Source organism: Rhododendron vialii, chromosome 1a (genome assembly GCF_030253575.1).
Source record: "Rhododendron vialii isolate Sample 1 chromosome 1a, ASM3025357v1".
In the NCBI taxonomy this organism is placed as follows: Eukaryota; Viridiplantae; Streptophyta; class Magnoliopsida; order Ericales; family Ericaceae; genus Rhododendron; species Rhododendron vialii.
Window position 1 is genome coordinate 34,371,762 of NC_080557.1, and position 24,894 is coordinate 34,396,655.

Consider the following 24,894-nt stretch of genomic DNA (forward strand, 5'->3'; position numbering starts at 1 on the left):
TCATAATTGAAAATCAAGAGTGATGATCTCTCTCTCTCTCTCTCTCTCTCTCTCTCTCTCTCTCTCTCTCTGAAAGAAAAAGTGCCAACTTAATCTGTAATATATATATTGCATGTGGGTTTGAGGATAAAAGGTTCAGTTCGATCTCCAAAGAAAGAAAGGAGAATGAAAGGTTCTTTCTCATGGCATTACCCTTCAGAACAATAACTGATACAGGAGAATTATATTTTCTTGACAATTAAATCAGAAATTCTGCCCAGTCCATTAAGGAAATAAGTACTTACTATTTTTCAAATAATTACTTATTTTTTGAATTAAATGTGATGTATTGTGAGAGAATGACTTGGTTTGTAAAACGAAAAATAAGTACTTACAAAATAAGAGTCTTAGTGGAGCGGGACAGTTCTTTCCAACAAATTTGGCTTGTTGAAAGACCTTAAGCAATTCTCCTCCTTCCCTTTAATCTCTTTTTAAAATTCTAATTTTTGACAAGATATACATTAAATGCACCTTAAATCAAATCAAAGGTACTTATTATACAAAAATTAATTGTTACTCTATCCCAAACTTTGAAAGTGTTCATACCCACTTTTTTTTTTCTCCGCATTCATACCCGCTTACGAAGGATATTTTTGAAATTTACAGATATTTTGGCTTTGTTATCGAAAGTGAACATGTATTTTGGAATGTCTCAAATTGAATAGAATGGGCTAGAATTTATATATGGAACGGAGGGGTATTTATTATAAGGATTTTTTTTTGTGAAAGACTCGTTTTTTATTTTCTTTTTGTGTTGCTACAATTTTTTTTTGATAGGCAACAAGATTTTATTAAAAAATCGACAAAGGGTACATCGATAAGAGATCAAATGCAGACCATTGAGAAATAGGTACTGTATAGGCCTGAGGGAAAACAAAACAGAAAAGAAGATTACATTCAATGGAATAAAAACCTTAGTGCAATTCTACAACTAATTTGGCTTACATGAAATGTCTTTGTACATGCGTTCAAAGTAGTAGAATTTTCCACATAAAACTCCAGATTAAGGCTTTTCTAATTGATATATAATCCATCGACTAGTACTTTCTTTTTTCTTTTTTTTTGCTCGGCAAAGAAAATACTCCCTCCGTCCCTAAATAAGTGTCCGGCGCGCAAAACTAGGCTTTACAAAACATGCATATTTTTTATTAAAAAATTTAATTTTTTTCACAATTTAATAGAACTCATTGCTATCTATTGATTTGTAAAAAAAATTAATTTTTTTAACGAAACAAATGCATCTTTTTGAAGACCTAATTTTGCGTGCTGGACACTTATTTAGGGACGGAGGGAGTATTAACTAAGCTAGTACTTTCTTTCTCTTGGAATATAACTAAGCTAGTTGATAAAGGTGAGATGAGATCAATTATGTTCCTAATCGTAATCATGAATCATGATGTCAGTTTACCAAAATTACATTAGCTGAGTAAGGTGTTTTGAATAGCTAGCATATACATATCAACCCAATTTAATTGGTGGTCAAATAAGCTTGGGACTTTGGGTTAGGTTCCTTCTTAAGTTTCAGGTTCGAAACCTAGATGCACTCTATCAATTTTTGTGAGGCCCTTCACACAGGACTTTGCCTCTACTTTAATTGCCCCTTGGCTAAATAACGAAGGGATTGAGTCCTAGAGATTAGTCGAGTTATGCAGAAGCTAACTTGAACACTTTGACTTATCTCCAAAAAAAAGAATGGCACATCAAAACAATAGTTTCAAAGTATTCTTGGGGGCTCAGATAAATTTTTGCATTCTAGAAAGGGGGAAAAAGAAAAATATGCGAGCATGTATATTAGGTGTTTGGGAACACTTTGACTAATTTTGAGATCTTAAAATAAATAACCGGCAAATCCCGGCCGGTGGTAGACAAGTACTATAATATATGCCAAAAAAAATGATAATGAAAAGGGAGTGATGCTATACCCATAAAGGGCAAGTAATAAGTGGGCATTTGAATGATTCAATATTCTTTTACTCTATAAGTAAAATAAGAACCCGCCACAAAGAATCAAAATGGTATGCATAATCCACATGCAATACATACACACATATACATATATATATAACGCAAATTATTCCATCTTTCTTTTTGGCGCACTTCTTGAATTGGCCATCAGAAAGCACTATAGAGAGAGAGAGAGAGAGAGAGAAGAACAAGAATCAAAAAAAGTCATATTCCCCCTTAATAAGGTCAAAAAAGAGAAACCCACCCACAGGACATACACTCAGAATTCCACCAACAATGACAAAACAAATCATCAAATATAGTAATATACTATACTATCCAACATAAGGGAATTGATTCTCTAATAGTTTACATAGGTGGACTGCACTATGCAGTTTGGCGTCCACCACGATCTCCCTATGATAATATGATCCGTTCATTTTGTAAAATTGAGTAAATAGTTAGAATTGATTACAAAAAAAAAAATAGTTGTGCAACATAATGATTCATTACACGTCGATAGACATTAGATGATCACTATTTAAGAAAATGGATAATTTATTTTTAAAACGAAATCTGATTTCATCATATGGCTTCATAATTTCAACTATTAGATCAAATAATATTTTCATTGAACTATCAAAACAGAATTTGGTTTATAATTAAAGGGCAATGCACAGAAAATAGAAATGGGCTGCAGATCGAGAATCTCCAGACAAAAAATGGAGAAAGTAAAGCAACAATTATAATATAGTAACATTAGAACTACAGTCAAAACAAACCCATCTCTTCACTTTCCTTTCAACTTTCAATTGTTCATAAAGCAAGCCAATAACACAAAAAGCCAACACACTAACAACTCAAACATTCTTTCTTTGCATTAAAGGAAGTTGCAGACAAAGGAGGTGGATTTTCTCTCTCCCTCTCTCTCTCTCTCTCTCTCCCTCCTCTCTCTCTAAACATCATTTGCTTTTGGACTCTTAAAACCTTTTTCCTTTCTTCTGAGTTAACATGGATGCTGCTCAATGGCCACAGGTTAGTAAATTCACCTCCAACTTTATTTTCTTTATAGTCTTTACAAATTTGACCATCTTTCGCTCTCACTCTCTCAGTTTTCCTTCCCTTTAGGTTCCTCTAAACTTAAGGCCAGTTTTCAAGAACAAGTTCCTCTATTTAGGACAAATATATAGTGTTAGATATGATGGTTTGTTTTTGTATTTTGGACACTCTTATATTGTGAGATTAACTTTCATGGATTTCATTTTCATGAGATGTCTCCATGCTTGAGTGCAAGTTGCACTTGCACTCACATCAAATAAATATATATATATTTATCTGTTTTCTTTGATCTTTTTTTTATATTTCATCCCAAAGTTAAGTTTTAGTTTGTTCTTGAAGGATGAAAGAACTGCAACTTTTCTTTCTTTTTGCTTATGTTATTGTAACTGATAAAGGTACGGATAAAGCTGCTAGTTATTATTTGATGCCTTTTTCATTCTTTAGCCCTTTCATCACCCATCCTCAAACTGACAGAAATCTTTCTTTTTATCCCTTGTAATATTCTACCATTCTCAGTCCGATTATCTGGCCTCTTGGTAGCAAGAATTGCATAAAATAATTTGTGTAGCGAATTCTTTTTTTTTTTTTTTTTTTGACACACAAGACTTAATTTGATTTGCTTTGTTTCGGTTTACCATGAGCTCTGTCTCCCTTCACTAATCTTTTGCATATTTCTATCCTAAGCTTTTACTTCTATTTCTCCCTCCGCCCACCTTGCTCTGCAAATCACTTTCAAAAAATAAGGCTTAGTTTGATTTGATTTGATTTGATTTAGTTTGCAACGAGCAATTATTCTGGTTCTATGCCATAAATTTTAATGGCCTCTCTCCTCTTTATCTCTCTTTTTGGAGTTTCAGGAGGTTGGGATGGTTAAACTCATGGAAGAGACAACAACTCCCATGAGTGCTACCAACAAGCCAATGATGTTAGAGAGGAAAGTAAGGCCACAAAAAGATCAAGCCTTGAACTGCCCAAGGTGCAATTCAACCAACACCAAGTTCTGTTACTACAATAATTACAGCCTCACTCAGCCCAGATACTTCTGCAAGACTTGCAGAAGGTACTGGACTGATGGTGGGTCTCTCAGAAATGTGCCTGTTGGTGGTGGCTCAAGGAAAAACAAGAGATCATCCAATACTAGTTCATCAACACCTGCATCATCATCACATAAACTTCCTGATCTCAACCCTCCAATTAGCCTCTCACCCTTTTCTACTAGTAATTCACAAAACCCAAATTCCCACCAAGGCCAAGATCTTAACCTAGGCTTTCCTCATGCCATGCAAGATTACCTTAGTATTTCCCAATTTGTTGAATTTCCCAAGATTCAGAACAATTCCTCTTCCTCGTCGTCCTCCTCCACTAATACGTCAGCCCTGGAGCTACTCAGGGCTGGAATTAGTACTTCTAGGGGACTGCACTCCTTCATATCGACACCGATGCCAGCGGATTCCAACATCCCGTACGGTGCTTTAGGGTTTCACTTGCAAGAATTGAAACCAAACTTGGGTTTTGCTGTTGATGGAGTGGGAAGCTTCATGTATCCATTTGGAGGGGTAAAACAGGTAACTAGCACAAGTGGAGTTGATCCTCAAAGTAATAAGGGACAAGGAAATTCGAATGGATATTGGAATGGAATGTTAGGTGGGGGATCATGGTGAAGTGAGAAAGAGATGGTAATTGCTAAGAAAGGAGGACTTGCTTTTTCTCTTTCTCTTTTTCACATGGCTCATGGTTAGTTTCTTGTTTGGAGTTGTTCATGTAGACTAACTAAAAAGGCCAGGAGGGATATGCTTCATTCAGCAAGTCTAGAGACACACAAACTAAGAAATGACTATAGAAAATACATGGATGGACAGAATTATTTAAATATTAATTCTGTCTATTCATGTATTCTTGAAATAGTTGTTTCTATAGTGGTTTGTGCGTTCCTAGATTTGATTTGGGTTTCTTTCCCTTCACTTTACTCTTTGGTTGTGGCGAGTTATTTAAGCTTTTCTAGGGTTTTGTTTCCTGATGATAAAAAACTTGAAACTTGAGCTAGTGGTTTTGCCATTAGTGATTTAATCGTTGGTTGTGACCATCATGTTAAATTAAGAAGTGTTCCATTGTTACCCCTGCTATACTTAAAAACAAGGTAAATAAATCTAGGGTTTCTCAATGAGAGAAAGATAGGCAAGAATGATAAATAGACCGGTTATTCTCGTGTATCATATGTACTTTACTTTATCAAATGTTGGAGCGTTGGAGTTGGATACTACTCCAAGATATTTGAATCTCGAATTTTGAGACGTCAAGTCTAACATATTTTTTTACGAAATAAAAATTACAAATACAAAAAGGCATTTTACGATAAATGAATCTGGATTTGCGTTTCGCTACATCCGTAATGAATTTAAGACACATTTGAGGTTTTCTTCATTATTTTGTGGTGATGTTGAGCTATTTATCCATCCCAATTGAGAAGTTTTATTTTTGGCTGACTATGGTTTTATTCTGGCTAATTTCAACATATATTTAAACCCTAGAAGTCTTGTGATCATCCACATAATAGGTAATTACCTCATTCCAAGTTTTGGGATAGTCTCAAGAGGATTTGTGTAACATAACTAATCATTGGTCCATTTTCAAATTTAGATTTCTTACTTTTCATGGAGTTCTAGGCTCACATCTGAAAAAAAACGTAGTTGGTTCATAGCAATTGCATTTCTTGCACCCATATAAGCACCTTATAAAGAAAGCTCATGAGACATAAAAGAAGTCTTTGCACTATCAATTGCATTAGTTTGAATGCTCCCTCTAATTAAATGGTTCTAGGTTCTCACCACTTAAGGAACATTCTTCGCAAATATTGGATTCCAACTACGAAACATATACAATACTTTTTCATTTTTTATAACTGGATGTCTGGGCCATTTTACGCGCACTTCAACTAATTCTGGAGTTTTGAAGTTAACAACCCGCGACAAATTTTCAGTGAACCCAATGTTTGAAATGTTTGATCTTTATGGAATTTGAACTTATGACCTCTTAAAGACTAAGCTACGTAGTTACTTTCTCGTATCAACTTGACCAAACATCTTGGGTTAAAACATAAACAATACTACCAAGTTAGTACTAACTAAATTATGCATTTTTAAAGGCCGAAACCTAGTTCACCTGCCTCAACCAAAAGCTCACCTAATCATCATTTTCTATATCCACTTAGTCGAGGGCCCCTAAACACTGCATTTTTAAAGGCCGAATGTATGTATGTATGTATGTGTGTGTGTATATGTATGTATGTATATATATATATATATATATATGTGTGTGTGTGTATACATGAGTTCCCTTTAGGTAAGGGCGTCCTCATTTTAAATAAAATGCAGACGTCTCCTTTTCTTCCCTTTTCCGATCAAATTTTGATGATTCAAGCCGCTCAATGTGTTCAGAATGTAATTTTAAAGGTACCCTCGAGAAATCAACAAAAAAAATGACCGGGGAGGACTTGATATGAGCAGTTTTTATTTGCACCGTTCGATAAAATACAAACAAAAACTGCTCGGATTAAGCCATTTACGGTCCTTTTTTTTGTGCTAATTTCTACTAGATACCCTTAAAATCACGTTATGAACATATTAAGCGGCTCGGATCATCGTAAATTGGTCGGAAAAGGGACGTCCTTAACTTAATATGGTAAGAACGTCCTTACTTGAAGTTTTGTGTGTGTCTATATTCACACTGATAAATGGATACATAACTAATCATCACTTTCATGTTATCCCACTGGCCTTCTTATATTCAAATTCAAAGGCAAAGAAAAATCTTACAATCACGACACTATGGTCTTTTTGAGGGACCCTCCAGACATTCCTTTGAATTATATATCTCCCCCAAATAGACACTATATAAATCTCCCAATACTATACAGCCGACATTTGAATATTATGTAGGGCCATCAGATTATGTGATTGGTACTTTCACACTACCAAATAACACAAAAATATAGTTAAGTGTTTTTAGTAGTCTTCTAAATATATAGGAGTAGTTTTTTTGCGAATAAAATAGAAGTGCAAGTATGGTGCCCCATCATTGCCAATAAAAAAAAAAAAAAAAAAGTGCCTCATACGTCATCTCTGTCTGGTAGCTTCCAAATGTAGAGTTGCTCTAATTAAGTGTTGTATATGTTTGTGTTACTCGGCCCGGTTTAGCTAGTATATATAGTAGAAAACCCATAATAGAGGTCTCTTTCCTCCCATGGCCTGTCCAAGAAATTGCCACTTCATTGAACTCTTAAAGAAAATGAGAGGGAAAAACACAAACGGAGAGAGAAATTAACAGAGAGAGCCCAATAATTGTGCATGGAAAACGACTATAAACAGAAGATCTAACATCTATCCCAATCCAAATCACCATTTGGAAAAAAACCTCTTATCAACCTCAGCAGCTGCCAGCTGGTGGTCAAGATTTTAGCCTTGCAACTTCATGGTGCACTAAGAAAGAATCCTAAGTTCAGTGAAAATTTCATGTAAATTTCAACCAGAATGATATTGGCATATTAACCATTTTTTTATTTTTTATTTTTGCCTAGCAAAACAAATTTATATCTTTGAAGAAGAGAAACAAAGATTTAAAGGATAAGGGTACACAGGCAAAACACGCCACCCAAGACCCATACAGCCAAGCCCTTCAAAAGAGAACAAAAACACCTAAATACCAAAACACCTCCTGACAAAGAACTCAATTTAAATCCCCTTCAAACTTGGACACCAAAACAATGGAGGCTAATGCTTTGTTTAAAGGTCCAAAGAAAGAGGAACAACATTCTCCCTATAAGAAATCTCACACTCTTCCGGCTTCCGTACCACCAATTTCTTCCCCTTCCATTTCAACCAATTTCTTCAAGCTAAAGCTCCTCCCCGCTTTGAATTTAACTCCCAACAAAGCAGTTGAATCCATCACCTTACGAGCATTCTCGAATAAAGGACAAAGAAGAAGATGCGATCTTAGCTTTGTTTGATACTTTGGCAAACCTTAATACCAAACTCAAGTTCCTTCTTCCTAATCTTCCTTTCGGATCTATTCATGCAAACCTCATTTCCAATTTTAAGATAGCTTCATGGGTGGATCTCTCCCCAGGAAAGCTACTCATCTCTACTCTCCTTAACAAAAGGCCTCGAACCTTAAGACCAAACTTCGGCACATGAGAAATAGAGCTTTTAATTGAATGGCTCTCGCCTGGGATTAAAACTGCCATAAGCACATCCTCCTTCGAAACCCCATTGCAAGAACCCACATCAACCAGATGATTATCCTCAGGTATCGAGTCATCAGTCCATTCATCTTCATCCTTATCCATTGAGACTATCACTTCCTTTGGACTTACATTCGCAAAAAACCCTAATTACATTGTTGACCACGACTTGTTCTTCAACTATCTAAATTGGATACAATCTTCTGTTAGCCTCCAAGTTGATCCCTTGATTATTAACACCAAAAGACTTTGGTAGAGATCTGGACTTTACCTGAAGAGAAAGTAAACCTTCCGAAGTAGCTTCATCAAGAGCAATCGACTCTCCCCAAATCCTTCCACTGCTAAAGAATGTGTCTAAACTTCGAAAATGTAAAGGCGCACCATAGCAATTTAACCAGACAATACGTGAGGCTTCAATAGCAAAATCAAGACTCCATGGTTGGAACTCTTCAAAAAAAATTCCCCGACCAAATAATCTCAGGGCCCTCAATCATAGCCTCTATAGTAGGAAAAGTAAGCACGACTGAATTAAGCCCCATTAATTTAATATTTATATCAAGAGCACCCTCACTAAAGAAAGTGTTTCTAATAGACTCAAGTCACTCAACTGATCTGAGGGAGGGTAACTTAGCAATGACGCTTCCAATCTTTCCCTTCGAAATGGTGTCTTTCCTTAGCTTTGATAGTAATCTTGGAGGAAGACAAGTCCCTCCCTTTCACCACATCCGCAGATGAAATTAAGTATCTTAACTGATCAACCCTTCCCCAAAATAATGCATCATTACTAGCTTCATCTCTTCTCCTGTACTCTCCAGAAACGTTAGAGAAGTTCATGATCGATCAAAAGGGACATTTCCTCTACTATTTTTCCCACCTAAAGGATTGATTGTCGAAAATTGTACTCCCCTATTCTGCAAAGGCTTTTTCCCCTGAACTTCAAAAGTCGCAAACTTAACAAAGAGCTTCTTATCTTCAATCCAAAATCCATTGGCTTTGGATATAGCCACCTCTGCTGATGTAGCACAATTATACCGCACAAAACCAAACCTTCTATTAGTCACCTTGTTGCGCTTAACTGGGATAAAAGCAACCTTAACAACCCCATATTGGTTGAAAAACTTCCTTAACCAAATAAGACCATGGCAACATCCTCAGGAAGGTTGTCAACAAAGAGAGTGAACAAGGCTGTTCGCTCTCTATCCATAGCCTCACGACATCAATCACCCACGGAGAAAAGCCACTAACTAGAAGTTAAGATCCAAACTTCATCCAAAAGAGACAGAAAAGCAGCCCTCACACAAAAAACCAAAGCAGAATACAACAAAACAGAGGCACACCGGCCTAGCATAAGAACAGAGGAGACGACACCAGATGGCCAAGAAGAGGGACAAAGAGAGATACCGTATAGGTTAGCAGAAACCAGCAAACCCGGAAGGAAAAGACTGGTGGAGAACACACAATGCAGACGCGAGACACCACTTATGACCAGGGGCGATCAGAAAGAACCGGATCTCAAATCTGAAACACAAAGGATGAGACTCGTCGAGACACGAGATCAGGGGTTGAAATGCATCTGTGGGGCTAGAGGATTCTTATCATCTAGTCGGGAGGTGCTTAATGGTATGGGCAATTCCTCAAAACATTGCAAGCTACCACTTACAATGACGAAACTGAATACGGACCGGCGACCGGCAAGAGGACTAAGAAGGAGAGAGACGAGGACAGCAGAGATATGAGAATGACGATCGGCGACAGCGAAGGACAGAGAAGGCAGATGGGAAGAGAGAACAAACAGTGGCGGCGAGAACGAGGCGAGTACTGCAAACTTCGAGAGAGGGCAATCAGAGAGGAAGACAGACACAAAGAATAGGAAGAAAGGGCAAGGCAGCAGCTAGGATGGACAAGGGAGCAGCAGTGATCAAGGATGGCGGCAAGGAGGGAGGAAGTTTGGAGGGTGAGACAAGAGAGTTTAGAGGCGGAAGGGGAGGGGGAGGGGGAAGGATGGCGAAGAAGATCGGCAGCGGCGAAGGAATTAGGGCGCCGGCGGTAGCTATGGTTGGATCGCCCGTTTTGAATTTCAAATCGCCTCTTAGGTACCCAATATTCCATTCCTTAAGTCAATTTGGAAGCTAGTTATGTTTTTTCGTGAACAAAATGGGTAATACCAATAAACAGGGAAAGACAAATATAAGAACATAATTAGAAGTTTATCTTAAACGTGAAGTCATAAATTTGTGCTTTACGTTCTGCGTCATTTCTCTTCTAAACCCCTCCATAAATCCATGATCAACCACTGCAACTTGGGGACAAGAGAGATCGGACACGCAGGAAATTCTTGAAGCACAAACTTCTCCTAATTAGGCTTACATGTATATAGTTGTCTCTATGATTCAGAACTAACAGGCAAAGATTATCTCGCCCTGTATGAGAACAGATTCCTATTCTCAACAGGATTCCTTTCCAAAAGCGAAAAGAGATCGGATACTCGGGAAATTATACAAACAAGTGCATTTTTAAGATACTAGATAAGCTGATAACAGCACCTTGATCCTCCTCATACGTAATAATTCTCCTATACAAAAGTACGTCGATACTTATACCTCCAATATCAAGCGAAAACAGCTACTGAAAGAAAGTGCACAAAAACGTTACAAATCCTTTCCAGTTCCAGCTTCTATACATGGATATAAAATCTTAGCTGAACATGGAAGGATTGGAGGCTTTTACAACTGTAAAGCAAAATGATTCATAATTCAGGTCCACAACTCACAGATCACCATTGATTCCGAAGATCCGGACCTTGTGCATATTTGGGAACTTGGCAATAACTAGCACCATCACTGCAAGAGTATTGAAGAAGAGCATTGGATTTTGGTAGTCAGTTGTGTGCGAGGCTATCAAGTACCTGCCACGATTGAAAAAATGAAATTAGGGGCTATTAATCAGTCATCAGACTATAAGCTTCAGTAATTTTGTGATCTTATGACTTCCATCTGTATATTCACAGATGACACCTCACAGCAGGCAAACCATGCATGATTAACTAGGCTAACCTAACCAAAACTTCTTTCCTTCAATATCCAAAGTGTTTAATGAGTTAGGAACCAAATATAAAGCTACAGCAAATCTTCCATGAGAAATCAGTCTGTATGTAATCAACATTGTTAAACACACCTCATGAACCACCACAAAAGAGTATAGTTTGTCCAGTGTCCCCTTCCATAAATAACCCCACCAAAAGTACTTGTTGCTGTCTCTACAACCCAGTTAACTCATTGGAAACCACCTTTATTTTCCACGATCATGTTAGATTCCCTCTTAGCAAATTGAAATAGCTAGCTGTTTGAGTATGTGTGTCTGGCAGCACCACCATCAGATTGACGTGAATTTATGAAGTGCTATGGGTGGCATACCATGTATCATACTACGGCTAACACAAATCAGATGCCTGTTGGAAGCTGAACATGTAGCCATAAAAATGTACAAAGGAAATGCATTTACAAACTTGTCTTTGTAAAAAAACCGAGACAAACTAGCCATTAAAAGAGCAAGCACAGAGAGACACACCCTGAAGCCAATTACAAGATGGAATTGACCCAAAGCAACGAAACTCCAAAGGAGAAACAATTACCGGAAAATGAATAACGCAACCAGAACGAAAGAATCGCATTAACAACTCTAACAAAAGAATCACATTGACAACTCTAAATTGAAGCATTCTAGTGTATATATCATCATAATTAGATCAAATGCAACCGCGGCTACTTCCTTGCTGTCTGTCACTGCTGCCCAAAGTCTATGGTGCTTCAACCTTCTTTTGCACTTGCTAAGCTAGTTGTTGTGACTTGAAAATTAGTTTTATAATATGATTCTTGAAGTTCTATGGCCACTGAGAGATGATCAAATGCACATGGGGGTGGGCATGAACCCGTATGTCATATCAGACAATTTCTGTTCATATCAGCCAAATTTACCTTTTCAGCTATTCTAAACTTCTGGTCTATCCATCAATAACATACCCAATGCCCACCCCACGCAACCACTCCATTTGTTTATCATGCCAAACCTAGCTCACAAGCCTGCCAATCATGACAAGGTTCCAAACTCGAACACAGCCAACCAAAGCCCAGCAAGGTTGAATCCATGTAAAAGTAACTCTATTTCTAAGTTTCAGCCAAGTTAAGAACAAACAGACTAGAACTCAACTTTGCCAATAACAAAGAATCAGCTAATTCACAGACGTAGCAGTAACAAGTAATCATGGTGCTTGATGTTTAGAATGGGGCTAATATGTCAGACTTGAGCTGATCCAAAGTACCCAATCCATTTTCCACGTTTGAGATAACAGACATCGATCAAAATATCACCAACCCATGTTGATTGTCATTAAACTTAATGTGACAATGTCAATGGGAAGTGCTAATCTAACAGATTCATGCCATTTAGTAAAAATACGAAGCATGGAAGGTCTTATTCAAGTAATTCGTTATCATCATTCAGATTCCAGGAAGAGTCATGTATGGCATCACTTGTTACACATACAGCACTACAACCTGGAATCAAGCTCAAAAACTAAGAATAAGAAGAAAATCTTGCGCGTTGATTATTTCTTTGCACTTGACTTCAAAGTGGAAGCTATAAATGAAATACATGGGAGGGAATTCGTAACAAACCTACAGCATCTATTTTTCTGGCACAGACCTTGGCAAATATCCACATAAGGGAGAGAAAAAGAAGGATTGGGAGGATGTAAGGAGGAAAGAACATGCAGCAACTCTGATATATCATGTGTCTGGACCTAGAGTCCACCAACTGTAGGTTGATAATCCAGTGTGACATACTCTTAATCAAGTTGCAACAATCTTTTCCCCATAGAGTTGTATATAAACTAGCATGCACGATTCCTCTTTTGCTTTTGCATTTTTGATCCACCTTGGACTTTAGTTGTAACAAGCAAGGCAAAGGTACAAACTGACAACAGAGTTTCGTGACAATAATAATTTGTTTTCTCGTAACAAGTATCGAGCTAGTCTTTTGCATTTCTCATGACGTCTTTCATTCCTCTAGGAATGTTATTATGTTGTTTTTAAGTTTCTAAGTGTCTTTTAAGTTTTTGAGAGTCTTTCCTATTTTTAGGAAGTCAATTGTCTTTCTTTTTCTTTAAGTTCTAATCTTGGAAATCTAATGCTATGTTTGGATGAGTTTTTGAGAATTTTGTAGGGTTATGAGTGGAGAGAGAAATGAGAGTAATGATTGGAAGCTAGGAAGCACCGACACTCCCAAAGGGCGCCATATCGACGTATTGGACAGGGGGACACGCCACGTGGTGTGTCCCATAATTTTTATTATTTTTTGATAGGGACACGGTGGGGACACAGATGGGGGGCACGGCTAGGGGTAAAAATGTAATTTTTTAAGTTTTGGGGGATAATATGAAATTTTCCAAAACTTTTGGGTTAAACTGTAATTATGCCTTTAAAATCTATATGCTACTCTTTTGTTCGACTGGTGTCGATTACTCTTTCCAAGTTCAAAGCCCCAGGTCGACGAGGAAGAAAGAGCTCTCTCTCTCTCTCTCTCTCTCTCTCTCTATGCGTCTCTGTATAGTGTATATATGTGTACATATATAATACACAGTTTTTTTTCCACAGTGACCGTCTCTCATCTCTCCTATTATGTTAAAACTGCTGATGGTTAGTATTTATGGCGAAATATGAATGTTAAGTTCATTATTTACATTTTGCAATCAATGCAATGTAGGCATGGAAGAAAAGAAAAAAAAAATTATACACACACGTGGCGTGTCACCCGCCGTGTCCATATTTCCATTTTTTTAGAATTGCCGTGTCCCGTGTCTGTATCCGTGCTAATTAGATTGGAGGTAGAGGTAATGATTGGAGAAAGATAGAGAGAGAAATGAGAATAATGATCGGAGATAGGGGTGAGTAATGATTGAAAGTAGGGATAATGAGTGTTTTTTTAGTTGAGAATATTTTTTCAAAAAGCAATCCAAACAAAGCATAAGATTATTTTTCCTATGTTGGAGGGATGTGTTCCAACAAGTCCTATATATATATATATATATATATATATATCCTTTTCTATGAATGAAATGAGTGTGTTTTGAGAAAGCCTTTGGCTTGTCTTCTTGTTTACTCATATCGCTTAGGTGGATTCCTTAGAGTAGCAAGTATAACCAGCTCTGTATTCCTCGTTAGATCCTCAAGTGGTGTTGATCTGTATCCCGTTAGGTCATTAACTTGGGTGGTGAGTTTACCCTTTTACCGCTTTATAATTTTCATTTTCTTCCTTCTAAATATCCGCCGCCAGTTTGGTATCAGAAATCTTGGATTATCACGGCTGGTGTTCAAAACCATAACACTAAACCAATCGAAAGATCTCAACAATTCAAGAAGAAAAAGAAGACAAGTGTGACATCTCAGTGAAAGTCTTAAGGACCATGAGCCTTATGGTAGTGGTAATTCCCACCATGATTCAAGGGAAGAAATTATGTGGCCATTTACTGACAAAGAAAGTGCATTGGAAACTGAAGTTGATTGGTCCAAGATGCCAATATATGATGAACACACCGAGGATGGGCTTTTAATTGTTCCAAAGAAGCATGGTTCTACCAACAATGAAGACTCTAATCAAAGTTTACTTTGGTTTTGACCAAACAAAAATTCGAAGAATGGGAATGGATTGAGGCGGCTATTTTGGAGAAGCGGACCCAAGTGTTTCGGACACATGAAATCGTTCAAGGTACTGAATGTGAATTTCTCATGCACTCGGGAAGTCAAATCAATTTTGTGTCACAATCTCTAGTTTCCTTTCTAAATTTGCCAACTGAGAGATGTATTGAACCCTATTATGTGCGTTGGGTGACTCAAGATTGCAAAACACCAATAACTAGAAGTTGGAGTGACGTGATCCCAATGGACATGTGTCGTGTTATTGGGTTGACTATGGCAGTGGGACAGGAATATTCTCTGTCAAGGTTGAGAAAATGTTTATGAATTAAAGGTGAATGGTCAACTCGTAAAGTTGTATTAGTAGATAAAGAATATGAAGCGGGAGAGGCTTTCAATGGTCATGAAGTGACTCCTACACGAGAAACGCCCACACAAGAGAGAAAAAAAAAAAAAGTTCAGCAAGCCCAAAACTTCAAGGCTTCAAGCAAAACATCAACAAAGACTGGAGGGCGAGTCTTTTTCAATTGGGGGAGTTTGACAACGGAGTTTTGTGACAATAATAAATTGTTTTCTCATAACAAGTATCGAGTCAGTCTTTTGCATTTCTCATGGCATCTTTCATTTCTCTAGGAATGTTTATATGTTGTTTTTAAGTTTCTAAGTGTCTTTTAAGTTTTCAAGAGTCTTCCTAGTTTTTAGAAAGTCAATTGTCTTTATTTCTCATTAAGTTCTAATCTTGGAAATCTAAGTTTATTTTTCCAATGTTGGAGGGATGTCCCAACCAGTCTTATATATACATCTTTTGCTATGAATGAAATAAGTAATTTTGAGTGTGTTTTGAGAAAGCCTTTGGCTTATCTTCTTGTTTACTCTTATCTCTTAGGTGGATTCCTTAAAGTGGTGAGTATATCCAACTCTGTATCCCTTGTTAAATCCTCGGGTGGTGTAATATGTATCCCGTTGGGTCCTTAACTTGGGTGGTGAGCTTTACCCTTTTACCCCTTTATTATAATTTTCTTTTTCTTCCTTCCAAATATCCGCCGTCACAAGCACAAAACCTCAAGGGTATAATACTTAAAGTATGCTCAATACTTGTGTGAGAAGTAAAATTTGTAATTGAAAGTAACTGATGGCTTTACATATAAAACCCTCAGGAGTCAGGACAATAGAGAGGTTTGAAATATTTGACTGAATATTACTGTCCATTGTTAAGGTGTGAAAAACTCAGTCCTGAAGTAGAAGGGATTCATTTGGGTACATCAAAGAATGCAAAACTAGTCTATGTTAGCCTGTTTCAACGGAGATCTGGGGTACCCAACATATGCCTATTTGAATGGAATTTTTTATGGTTTCTTTTGGCACTTGCAATGGTCCTTGGGCCTTAAAAAGTGCATATGGCAATTGATTAGCCGTACCATGGACGATACTAGCTGTTTTGATGTGGCCAGACTCCCTGCAAACCTTTGGATCCTATCCCATCAATTGGTCAGTGGGATTCTTTGCTCTTGAGTTTCCAACACCAGAGGAGACCTCTATTTCTTGACTGGTGATTGGATCTGGAGTTTTTCTACGAGACTCAAGGAAGTCTAAGGGAGGTCTGAAATCTGGATCAAACTACTTGGACTTTTAGTGCACAACAGAGATGAGTTGTTTCCATAGGAGAGGACTCACATTTATTTTCGTGTGAATCCTCTTTTGCTTAGTAAATTTCATGCACTAGTGCAATTTTCATGTTGAGTCTTTTTCGACACTGGTATCACTTTTTTTCCGTCGTTCCCTTTTTGGTGCCCTATCCTGTATTTTTATTTTGTAAATGCAACGATAGACAATACACAAAGCCCTAGTTCGTTAAACAAACAAATACATGATTAGCATAGCTAAAGCAAATACAAGGCAGTCACCTAGCTCGATAATAGCCCTAGTATTATTAGATAGAATAGAAAAACATTCCTAAACATGTATGAACATAGAGAAGTTGAGAATCTGTATACAGTTGAACAAAGTGAAAGCAAGCTAATGAATATTATCACAAGTGAATAAAGCTTCCACAAAAAGAAACCTGCAAGATATATCCGGAAAAAGGCTGATACAATAAAAGTTAACTTACAGCACCACTGGTACAACAGTTAGAAACTTTCTGTTCCGGGTGAGCTGCTTTCCGTGGTCAATCTGCTCCCACCATGTCAGCGCATTATAGATCCCCTGGTCATCAGGAAATGGAGTTCCTTTCTTCCAGTGGAAGAAGTGATAAGTGACCTGAAAGAGAAAAGTATACTTTTGGATCACGCAGCAAGAAGGCGTGAAGCAAATCAAGCTAGTACAGAACATATCAACTGCCAGCAAGTACGAATTTTTTCAACCAACCAACTGTATGCACACATATATGCATTTGAAGATATCTGTAACGACCCGCCCCAGCTGACCTGCTAACCATTCACCTAACCACGTGGCTTAAAAGGTTAACCTCAAGTTAATTGTAGCTGATGGGCGTCCTCATATAAACCATTTACAGCTCCCACATCCTTCCGATGTGGGACTATTGGCCCAAGATGGGTTCTCACAATTGTTGGAATATTTGAGTAGTTATGAGTCTTGTCCCACATTGGTTAAACAAGTCTTGTATCAAGTTATCTCGTAATATAAATAATGAATCTCTGTGTTAGGGTTAGTTAACACCCTATACACTTTTTCTCATCTCTGACAACATGGTACCAGAGCCTAACCCTAACGTACCACCATAGCCACTGCCGCCCTACGCCACCCACCACCACCACCACTACCTCTGCCATCATCTTGACGCTAAAAAAAAAAACCCCTAAAACGACCTACCCAAACCCTTTGGAATCCTAAAACAACCTACCCACACTCATCAAACCATAAAACGACACTGTTCATCGCAGTACTGTTCATGCGCACTGTTTATCGGTGTTGTTCATGTGCACTGTTCATCAGGTACTGTTCACGCAACACTGTTCATCAGGTACTGTTCGAGAGACACTGTTCATTGCAGCATCTGTTGGCATCAATCTTGCTAAAGGATCCTGTTTATTTGGGCCATCATCTTGTCTTGCGAGTTGATGATGTTCATTGCTTGGTGATCTATTTTATTGTTTATTAGTTGTTCAGTGGTTCTTCGTCGGTTGCTAGATTGGTGGGTTGATTATTTATTGGTCGTTAGTTGGTGACATATTTGGTTGGTTGATCTATCGATAGTTGACTAGTTGCCTCTCATTGCATGAGATATTTTTGCAATGAAATCTGATTCTACTTTCGCTGTTTCCGGTGCTTTTAGTTCTTCATTCAGTCATGGCCGTGGTCGCGGTCGTGATTTTGGGTCCAGTGGTTGGGTTTTTAACCATGTTTTTGGTGGTCGTGATTCTAGTCATGGTGGTTGTGGCTTTCGTCCTAGGGCCCGCATGTCAAGGGGAGGTGGCCATAGTTGAGGCCGTGTTTTCAGACTGTGTACTCATTGTGGGGGAACAAATCATACAATGGAGTACTGCTATGACCTACATGGTTTTCCTCAGGCTCATCGGGTTACTCCTTTCAAAGATGTTCGGCAAGTTACTCACTCTACTGCTATGGTGACTATTTCTGTGGAGGAGTACCAACGCCTTGTGTCACGTCAGACAAGTCCTCCATTGCTACGCTATCTCAGACAGGTTCTTCTCGTGCTTGTATTGCATCTTTCCGTTTTTCTATTCCTTGAGTTATTGGTTCTGGTGCATCTGATCATATGACGGGTACTTCTACTATTTTTTCTGACCATCAATCTATTGTTAAACCATCTCATGTTACCTTGGCCGATAGGTCTACCACTGATATTATTGGTTTGGGTTCTGTTTCTGTTATTTCCTCTCTGACTTTGAATTTCATATTGCATGTTCCTCGTTTTCCATTAAATCTTATGTCTGTTAGTAAACTTACCAAATCTTTCAATTGCTCTGTCACATTCCTTCCCGATGGTTGTGTGTTTCAGGATCTCAAGACGAGGCGGAAAATTGGTAGCAGTACTGAACGTGGTGGCCTGTATTACTTTACCGACGTTGTTCACCCTAGCTCTGTTGCCCTACAGTCTTCGGTGTCACCCTATTAACATCATTGTCATCTTGGTCATCCATCTCTTCAGAACCTTAAACGGCTAGTACCTTCATGTAGCCGTGTTAATGTTTTGCCCTGTGAAGTCTGTGAGTTTAGTAAAACATCATAGAGTGTCTTTTTATCCTAGGGTTGAGAGTTGTGTGTCCCGTCCTTTTCAATTAGTTCATTCTGATATTTGGGGTCCAATGCATGTCCCTAATGTTTTTGGCTTTCAATATTATGTTATCTTTGTCGATGATTACTCTCGTGTCACGTATCTTTATCTCATGAAAGAGAGGTCAGAGTTGTCTTCTATTTTTAAGTCATTTTATACGGAGATCAAAACTCAGTTTGATATTTGCATTCGTATATTTCATTCTGACAATACGGGTGAATATTTTCATAATTCTCTTTCTAAGTTTTTTGATGATCATGGTATAATTCACCATTCTTCTTGTGCTCGGACTCCACAATAAAATGGAGTTGCAGAACGCAACATTAGGCATTTATCAGAGGTTATGCGTGCTCTGTTATTCCAAATGCAAGTTCCTAAGTCTTACTAGAGTTATGTTGTTCTTACAGCATGTTATTTGATCAATCGTATGCCATCTAGAGTCCTAGGCGGTCAGATACCCTATACGGTTTTATTTCTTGGTCGGCCTCTCCACTCATTACCCCTACGAGTGTTCGGGTGCACCTGTTATGTTCATACTCTTGATCCTGACCGGGACAAACTTGATCCACGGTCAATTCGGTGTATTTTCCTGGGATACTCGCGCACTCAAAAGGGTATAAGTGTTACTCACCGTCTCTACGTCGTCATTTTGTTTGAGCTGATGTCACATTTAATCAGTCATTACCATTTTACACGGGTCACCATACTCCAATTGACCTTCCTGAGACCGAGTTTGTGTTTTCTATTTGTGTACCATCTGTGCCACCCTTGCAGGTGCATGTTCGTCGGCAAAAGTATTAACAGCCCCACCAGTGCCTTCCGCCGCGCCTCCTCCATCTCAAGATCTAGTTCCACAACCACCGCCTCCACCACCACCACCACCACCACCACCTCCACCTCTATCATCACCTAGCCTTCCTATAGCTCTTCTCAAAGGTATTCAGCCTTGCACTTCTCATCCTATTGATCTGTTTGTTTACTATGCTCACCTGTCTCCGTCCCTTCGTGCTTTTACTACTTCTGTTTCGTCCATTTTTGTTCCTAACACTATTCAGGAGGCCTTATCTATTTCTGAGTGGCGGACAGCTATGGAGGCTGAAATGTCTGCTCTTCATGACAATGACACTTGGGAGTTGGTTCCTCTTCCGTCAAGAAAGTCTACTGTTGGTTATCGGTGGGTATTTACGATCAAATATCATCCCGATGGGTCTGTTGAGCGTTACAAAGCTCGTCTTGTTGCTAAGGGATATACTCAGACTTATGGTGTTGATTATGCTGAGAATTTTTCTCCAGTTGCCAAGCTTGGTTCTGTTCGTCTTCTTATCTCCCTTGCAGCCAATCTTGGTTGGCCTTTATTCCAGTTGGATGTTAAAAATGCCTTTCTTCATGGGGATCTCCAGGAGGAAGTTTATATGGAGCAACCACCTGAATTTGTTGCTCAGGGGGAGCGTAATCAGGTATATCGTCTTCGCAAAGCACAATATGGTCTTTAGCAATCTCCTCGGGCCTGGTTTGGCAAGTTCAGTGATGTTGTTTTGAAATTTGGGATGAGTCGCTGTCAGTCTGATCATTTGGTTTTCTCTCTCACATCCGACCGAGGGAAAGTATTATTGATTGTTTATGTAGATGATATTATTATTACGGGCGATGATCAAGAAGGAATTGATGAGTTGAAGAAATTTCTGCTGAGTAAGTTTCATACCAAAGATCTGGGAAGGTTGCGATATTTTTTGGGTATTGAGGTTGCACAATCTAAAAATAGCATTAGTTTATCGCAGAGAAAATATGTGCTAGATATTCTGTGTGTTGATCAGGGGGAACTGCTTTCTAGCCGTGAACAATATCGTCGCTTGGTTGGTAAATTAAACTATCTTACTATTACACGTCCAGATATATCGTTCGCAGTTAGTATTGTGAGTCAATTTATGTCTGCTTCTCGTCTTCCACATTGGGAGTTTGTTCTTAGAATTGTAAAGTACCTCAAGGCTCATCCAAGACGTGGTTTGTTTTATCGAGCTAATAATCACTTACGTACTGAGGCTTTTACTGACTCTGATTGGGCAGGAGGACCTTCTGACAGGAGATCCACTACAGGATATTGTGTTTTTCTCGATGGAAACCTTGTCAACTGGAAGAGTAAGAAACAAACAGTGGTTGCACGGTCTAGTGCAGAGGCAGAGTATAAAGCCATGGCCCACACGACATGTGAGAGTGTATGGGTGCAATCTTTTCTTGAGGAGATAGGATTTAGTGTGTAATTGCCAATGAATTTGTATTGTGATAATCAGGCAGCAATTCACATTGCATCCAATCCGGTATTTCATGAGAGGACTAAGCATATTGAACTTGATTGTCATCTGGTGCGTGAGAAGTTAGCTGGTGGTGTAATAGCTACTCCCTTTGTGTCTACAAGTGCTCAGTTAGCTGAAATGTTTACTAAGTCATTGTTCAAGCTCCGATTAGAGTTGTTATGTAACAAACTGGGACTTTCTGATATCTATTCTCCAGCTTGAGGGGGAGTGTTAGAATATTTAAGTAGTTATGAGTCTTGTACCACATTGGTTAAACAAGTCTTGTATCAAGTTATCTCGTAATATAAATAATGAATCTCTGTGTTAGGGTTAGTTAACACTCTATACACTTTTTCTCATCTCTGACAACAACAATAGCTATACTGAGCAAAGATTGTCAAACAATTGTTTTCTTGAAATGCTAATGGATGGATTGACTCTAGGTTTATAAAAATAGCTGCCTAAATTCTAATCAATAAAATAATCTTTTGAGTAGCTGAATAGCAATTTCAGGATAGTAACCAATAGTCCAATAGTAGAACAGGCTCAATTATAGTTTCGCAGTGCTCTTTAAATAATTTATTCGGAGTGACAAAAACACAAGCTTAATCACATGGGAACTGAGAGAGAGAGAGAGAGAGAGAGAGAGAGAGAGAGAGAGAGAGAGAGAGAGAGAGACCCAGGCAATCATGGAATTTCAGGAAAACTAGAAGCTGTAAGATGCAAAACTAAACTCAAGGTTCACTTTATAACACAAGATAGCCTAAGACCACTGTAAGAAGTAACATTGATATTTACACCAATATAAAATCCCAACTAAGAAAACCTAAGCAATAGGAACAGAAAAGGATGAATAACCATAACGTAAGAAAGCTTACAAGAAGAATGTAATATATCACAGGAAACACTATAAAAGCATCAACAAAACTAAGATAACTGCTTCAAACAATAACCTTAGAATAACATGAATCTTCCCTTTTGTAAGGTTTGTAGATATCATAGCAAGATCAAGTCTATTCAATTTCATAAGTGGAAACACCATAAAAATGAGTCAAAGCACCACATAGACTTTTACAGAGACCAAAACTTGACTCAAGGAGAGAATGGTTTTGGCTAACAATTGGGGTAGCTATTCTCATGATAATATATGGTTAAAGCATCAAGAAGACCAAGGACCACAAGTTATGAGGAGCATGACGCTAGATGGAATCTATAACAGCTCCTAAATTCCAGCGATACCTATGTATTATATGTAAACATAATGGAAAATGAACTGACTTTGCAAGATAAGTGCAACAAAAGAACAAATGACCAGGTGACTCACTAGTAGGAATGAGCAATTTCATTCATGCACCAATTCCGTACAATCCACAAGACAAAGGCAATAAATCTACGAAAATCATCTTAAGTATTGTTGCCCAATTGTTAGCTAGTGAAGTGAAGGCTCTCTGACACTAACATATTCCACATTACTTTGGATGTCCCCGGCAATGAGGGATTTTAGTCATCAACTCCTTGGCACCCAACATGCTCACTCTGCAACACCTCACGGAGAAAGCCAGGGACAAGCACCCTACCAACTGTGGAGTACCTAGTCTCTAATACTATGTTACATAGTCTATGGTAGACTTGTTGGAATAAGGGTGAACTCTTGCTTATCTACACACTACTTTCATGTCCAAGTGATGTGGGACTTCGCTTTATATTAACGAGGGACATTGTCAACACAAGAAATGAGCACGATAAAGTATAGACATAGTGATTTGTGCATAGACTCTGAATGGCGGCTGCTGAGAAGCTTAGCTAAAGTTCAGACAGCATTGAATTAATCCATAAGCTTCCAAGCAGCATAAAGTACCCATAAACAGAATCAATTTGTATCAGAACCATAAGCATTTTCCTGCCTAAAACCATACCTACCGAAATGGTATACTGAACAAATCTAAGAATTTTCTATAAAGAATAAAGAGCATGAATCCTACAGCCTGCAAGTACAATCGAAATAATGCATAAAAACTGACTCAGAAGCACCTCATGAAACATTCAAAGAGACACCAAATATCTTTAAGGCTATGTTTGATTGGCAGATTAATAGCGAATAGTGACGGGACCTATAGTTCCATAAGAGGAGCAATCCCACCGGATCAGTTGTGAGGGGATTCCCAGTACCAAATCTTGTCACTGAATTCCCAATATAATCCCACGTCTAATCCGGCCAATCAAACTGGCTCGAAGATCATATAACATGAAAACAAAATTGATCTAAACTAACCCCAAGGGGTTGGCCTACTGGTCTGGGACTCAGGAGTTTGTTCCCTTGCCAGCAACTATTAGGGCCACCCCACCCCACGCGTAAGCATGCGCAACGGCTGTGGGAGGGCTGTAGGGAATAGTCCGAGATGCGCGCAAGCTGGCCCGGACACCCTGCATTTCCCATAAAAAAGGAAAAAAAAAAATTGATCTAAACCATTCAAATCACCAAATACCAACAATCCAAAACCCAGAAGTAATCCATGATCAAACAAATAGATGAGGTGCAAAAACTAATTATTTTGATTCAACAGCAACACATACGAACAGGATTGATGAATAGAATTTAAATCCCAGATCAGAAAAACGTCCAATTAATCACTTATCAAAAAATAGTTATTTCATTCAACATCACTTGCGAACAGGATTAACAAATCAAGCCCCCAAAACCCATATCAGAAAAACCTCCAATTAATCATAACAAAAAGAGAGGGGTGAATGGGGGATTACCGCGAAATGAGAGAGATTGACGATGGTCCAGGCCATGCCGGGCGAGCATCCGAAGATGGACAGCACAAGGAGCCAAGAGAAGAAGAGGATCAATATATACGTGGTCCAAACACCCGGGTACGTGAACCACTCCGTATTCCGGTTAAGATCCGTCGGCTGCTCCGCCGTCACGTAGTAACTCGCCATCTTTTTTAACCCCCAATTGGCCGCAACTCTTTCTTTCTTTGATTTCTTTGTTGGGTCTGAGTTTGATTTGATGGGTAATTTGGTGATAATGATGATGGAGGGGGTGATCAAAGGATTTGGAATCCTACGCCTCTAGATTTTTTCCCTATTCTATTGGCGTGGCCCGTGTCATGTTGGTGTCTTGTCTTTAATCATTAAATTTAGAGATTAGATAGAAGAGATAGACCATTGGTGTGAATTAGTTAAAAATTCATTTGAGATCAGTTTGATTCGTAACCAAATTAGATTTGAACAATATTTTAAGGAGTTCAAATTTTATCCATCTTAATTGGAAAATCCGGGTTTCTACCACCAACATTTGTGGACTCCACCGAGTTTATATTGTATTAATCTCAACCTTTCATTTTTTATGACTTTTAGAAGTTATATATC

General features: G+C 38.4%; 2 protein-coding genes across 4 annotated transcripts; one reads left to right on the plus strand and one right to left on the minus strand.

Moving 5' to 3' along the window:
• The first annotated feature begins 2,773 nt into the window (after positions 1 to 2,773).
• Positions 2,774 to 5,156, plus strand: LOC131307245 (dof zinc finger protein DOF2.5-like). Of its 3 annotated transcripts, none has more exons than XM_058333669.1 (2): positions 2,774 to 2,888; positions 3,900 to 5,156. In XM_058333669.1, the coding sequence occupies exon 2, from the start codon at positions 3,909 to 3,911 to the stop codon at positions 4,701 to 4,703; it is 795 nt and encodes a 264-aa protein (XP_058189652.1). In that variant the 5' UTR covers positions 2,774 to 2,888; positions 3,900 to 3,908; the 3' UTR covers positions 4,704 to 5,156. The 3 variants fall into 3 exon arrangements, with proteins under 3 accessions (XP_058189652.1, XP_058189641.1, XP_058189645.1); XM_058333658.1 differs by having other exon boundaries at positions 2,792 to 3,018; XM_058333662.1 differs by lacking the exon at positions 2,774 to 2,888 and adding an exon at positions 3,056 to 3,437.
• Positions 5,157 to 10,771: 5,615 nt separating this feature from the next.
• LOC131307264 (uncharacterized) lies at positions 10,772 to 24,675 on the minus strand. Its single transcript, XM_058333682.1, has 3 exons — positions 24,277 to 24,675; positions 17,078 to 17,226; positions 10,772 to 11,183 (listed from the first exon to the last, which is right to left on the minus strand). Exons 1-3 carry the CDS (start codon positions 24,460 to 24,462, stop codon positions 11,045 to 11,047), a joined length of 474 nt encoding a protein of 157 aa, XP_058189665.1. The 5' UTR covers positions 24,463 to 24,675; the 3' UTR covers positions 10,772 to 11,044.
• Between the last annotated feature and the right edge of the window lie 219 nt (positions 24,676 to 24,894).

What these genes read in the sequence shown, in the direction of transcription:
- LOC131307245 (XM_058333658.1), top strand. Translation starts at nt 2,995, where the DNA reads ATGGATGCTGCTCAATGGCCACAG. An exon ending in ATGCTGCTCAATGGCCACAG is followed by an intron (nt 3,019 to 3,899) that starts GTTAGTAAATTC and finishes TTGGAGTTTCAG; the next exon opens with GAGGTTGGGATGGTTAAACT.
- LOC131307264 (XM_058333682.1), bottom strand. Translation starts at nt 24,462, where the DNA reads ATGGCGAGTTACTACGTGACGGCGGAGCAGCCGACGGATCTTAACCGG. An exon ending in TCAATCTCTCTCATTTCGCG is followed by an intron (nt 17,227 to 24,276) that starts GTAATCCCCCAT and finishes TTTCTCTTTCAG; the next exon opens with GTCACTTATCACTTCTTCCA. An exon ending in ACTGTTGTACCAGTGGTGCT is followed by an intron (nt 11,184 to 17,077) that starts GTAAGTTAACTT and finishes CAATCGTGGCAG; the next exon opens with GTACTTGATAGCCTCGCACA.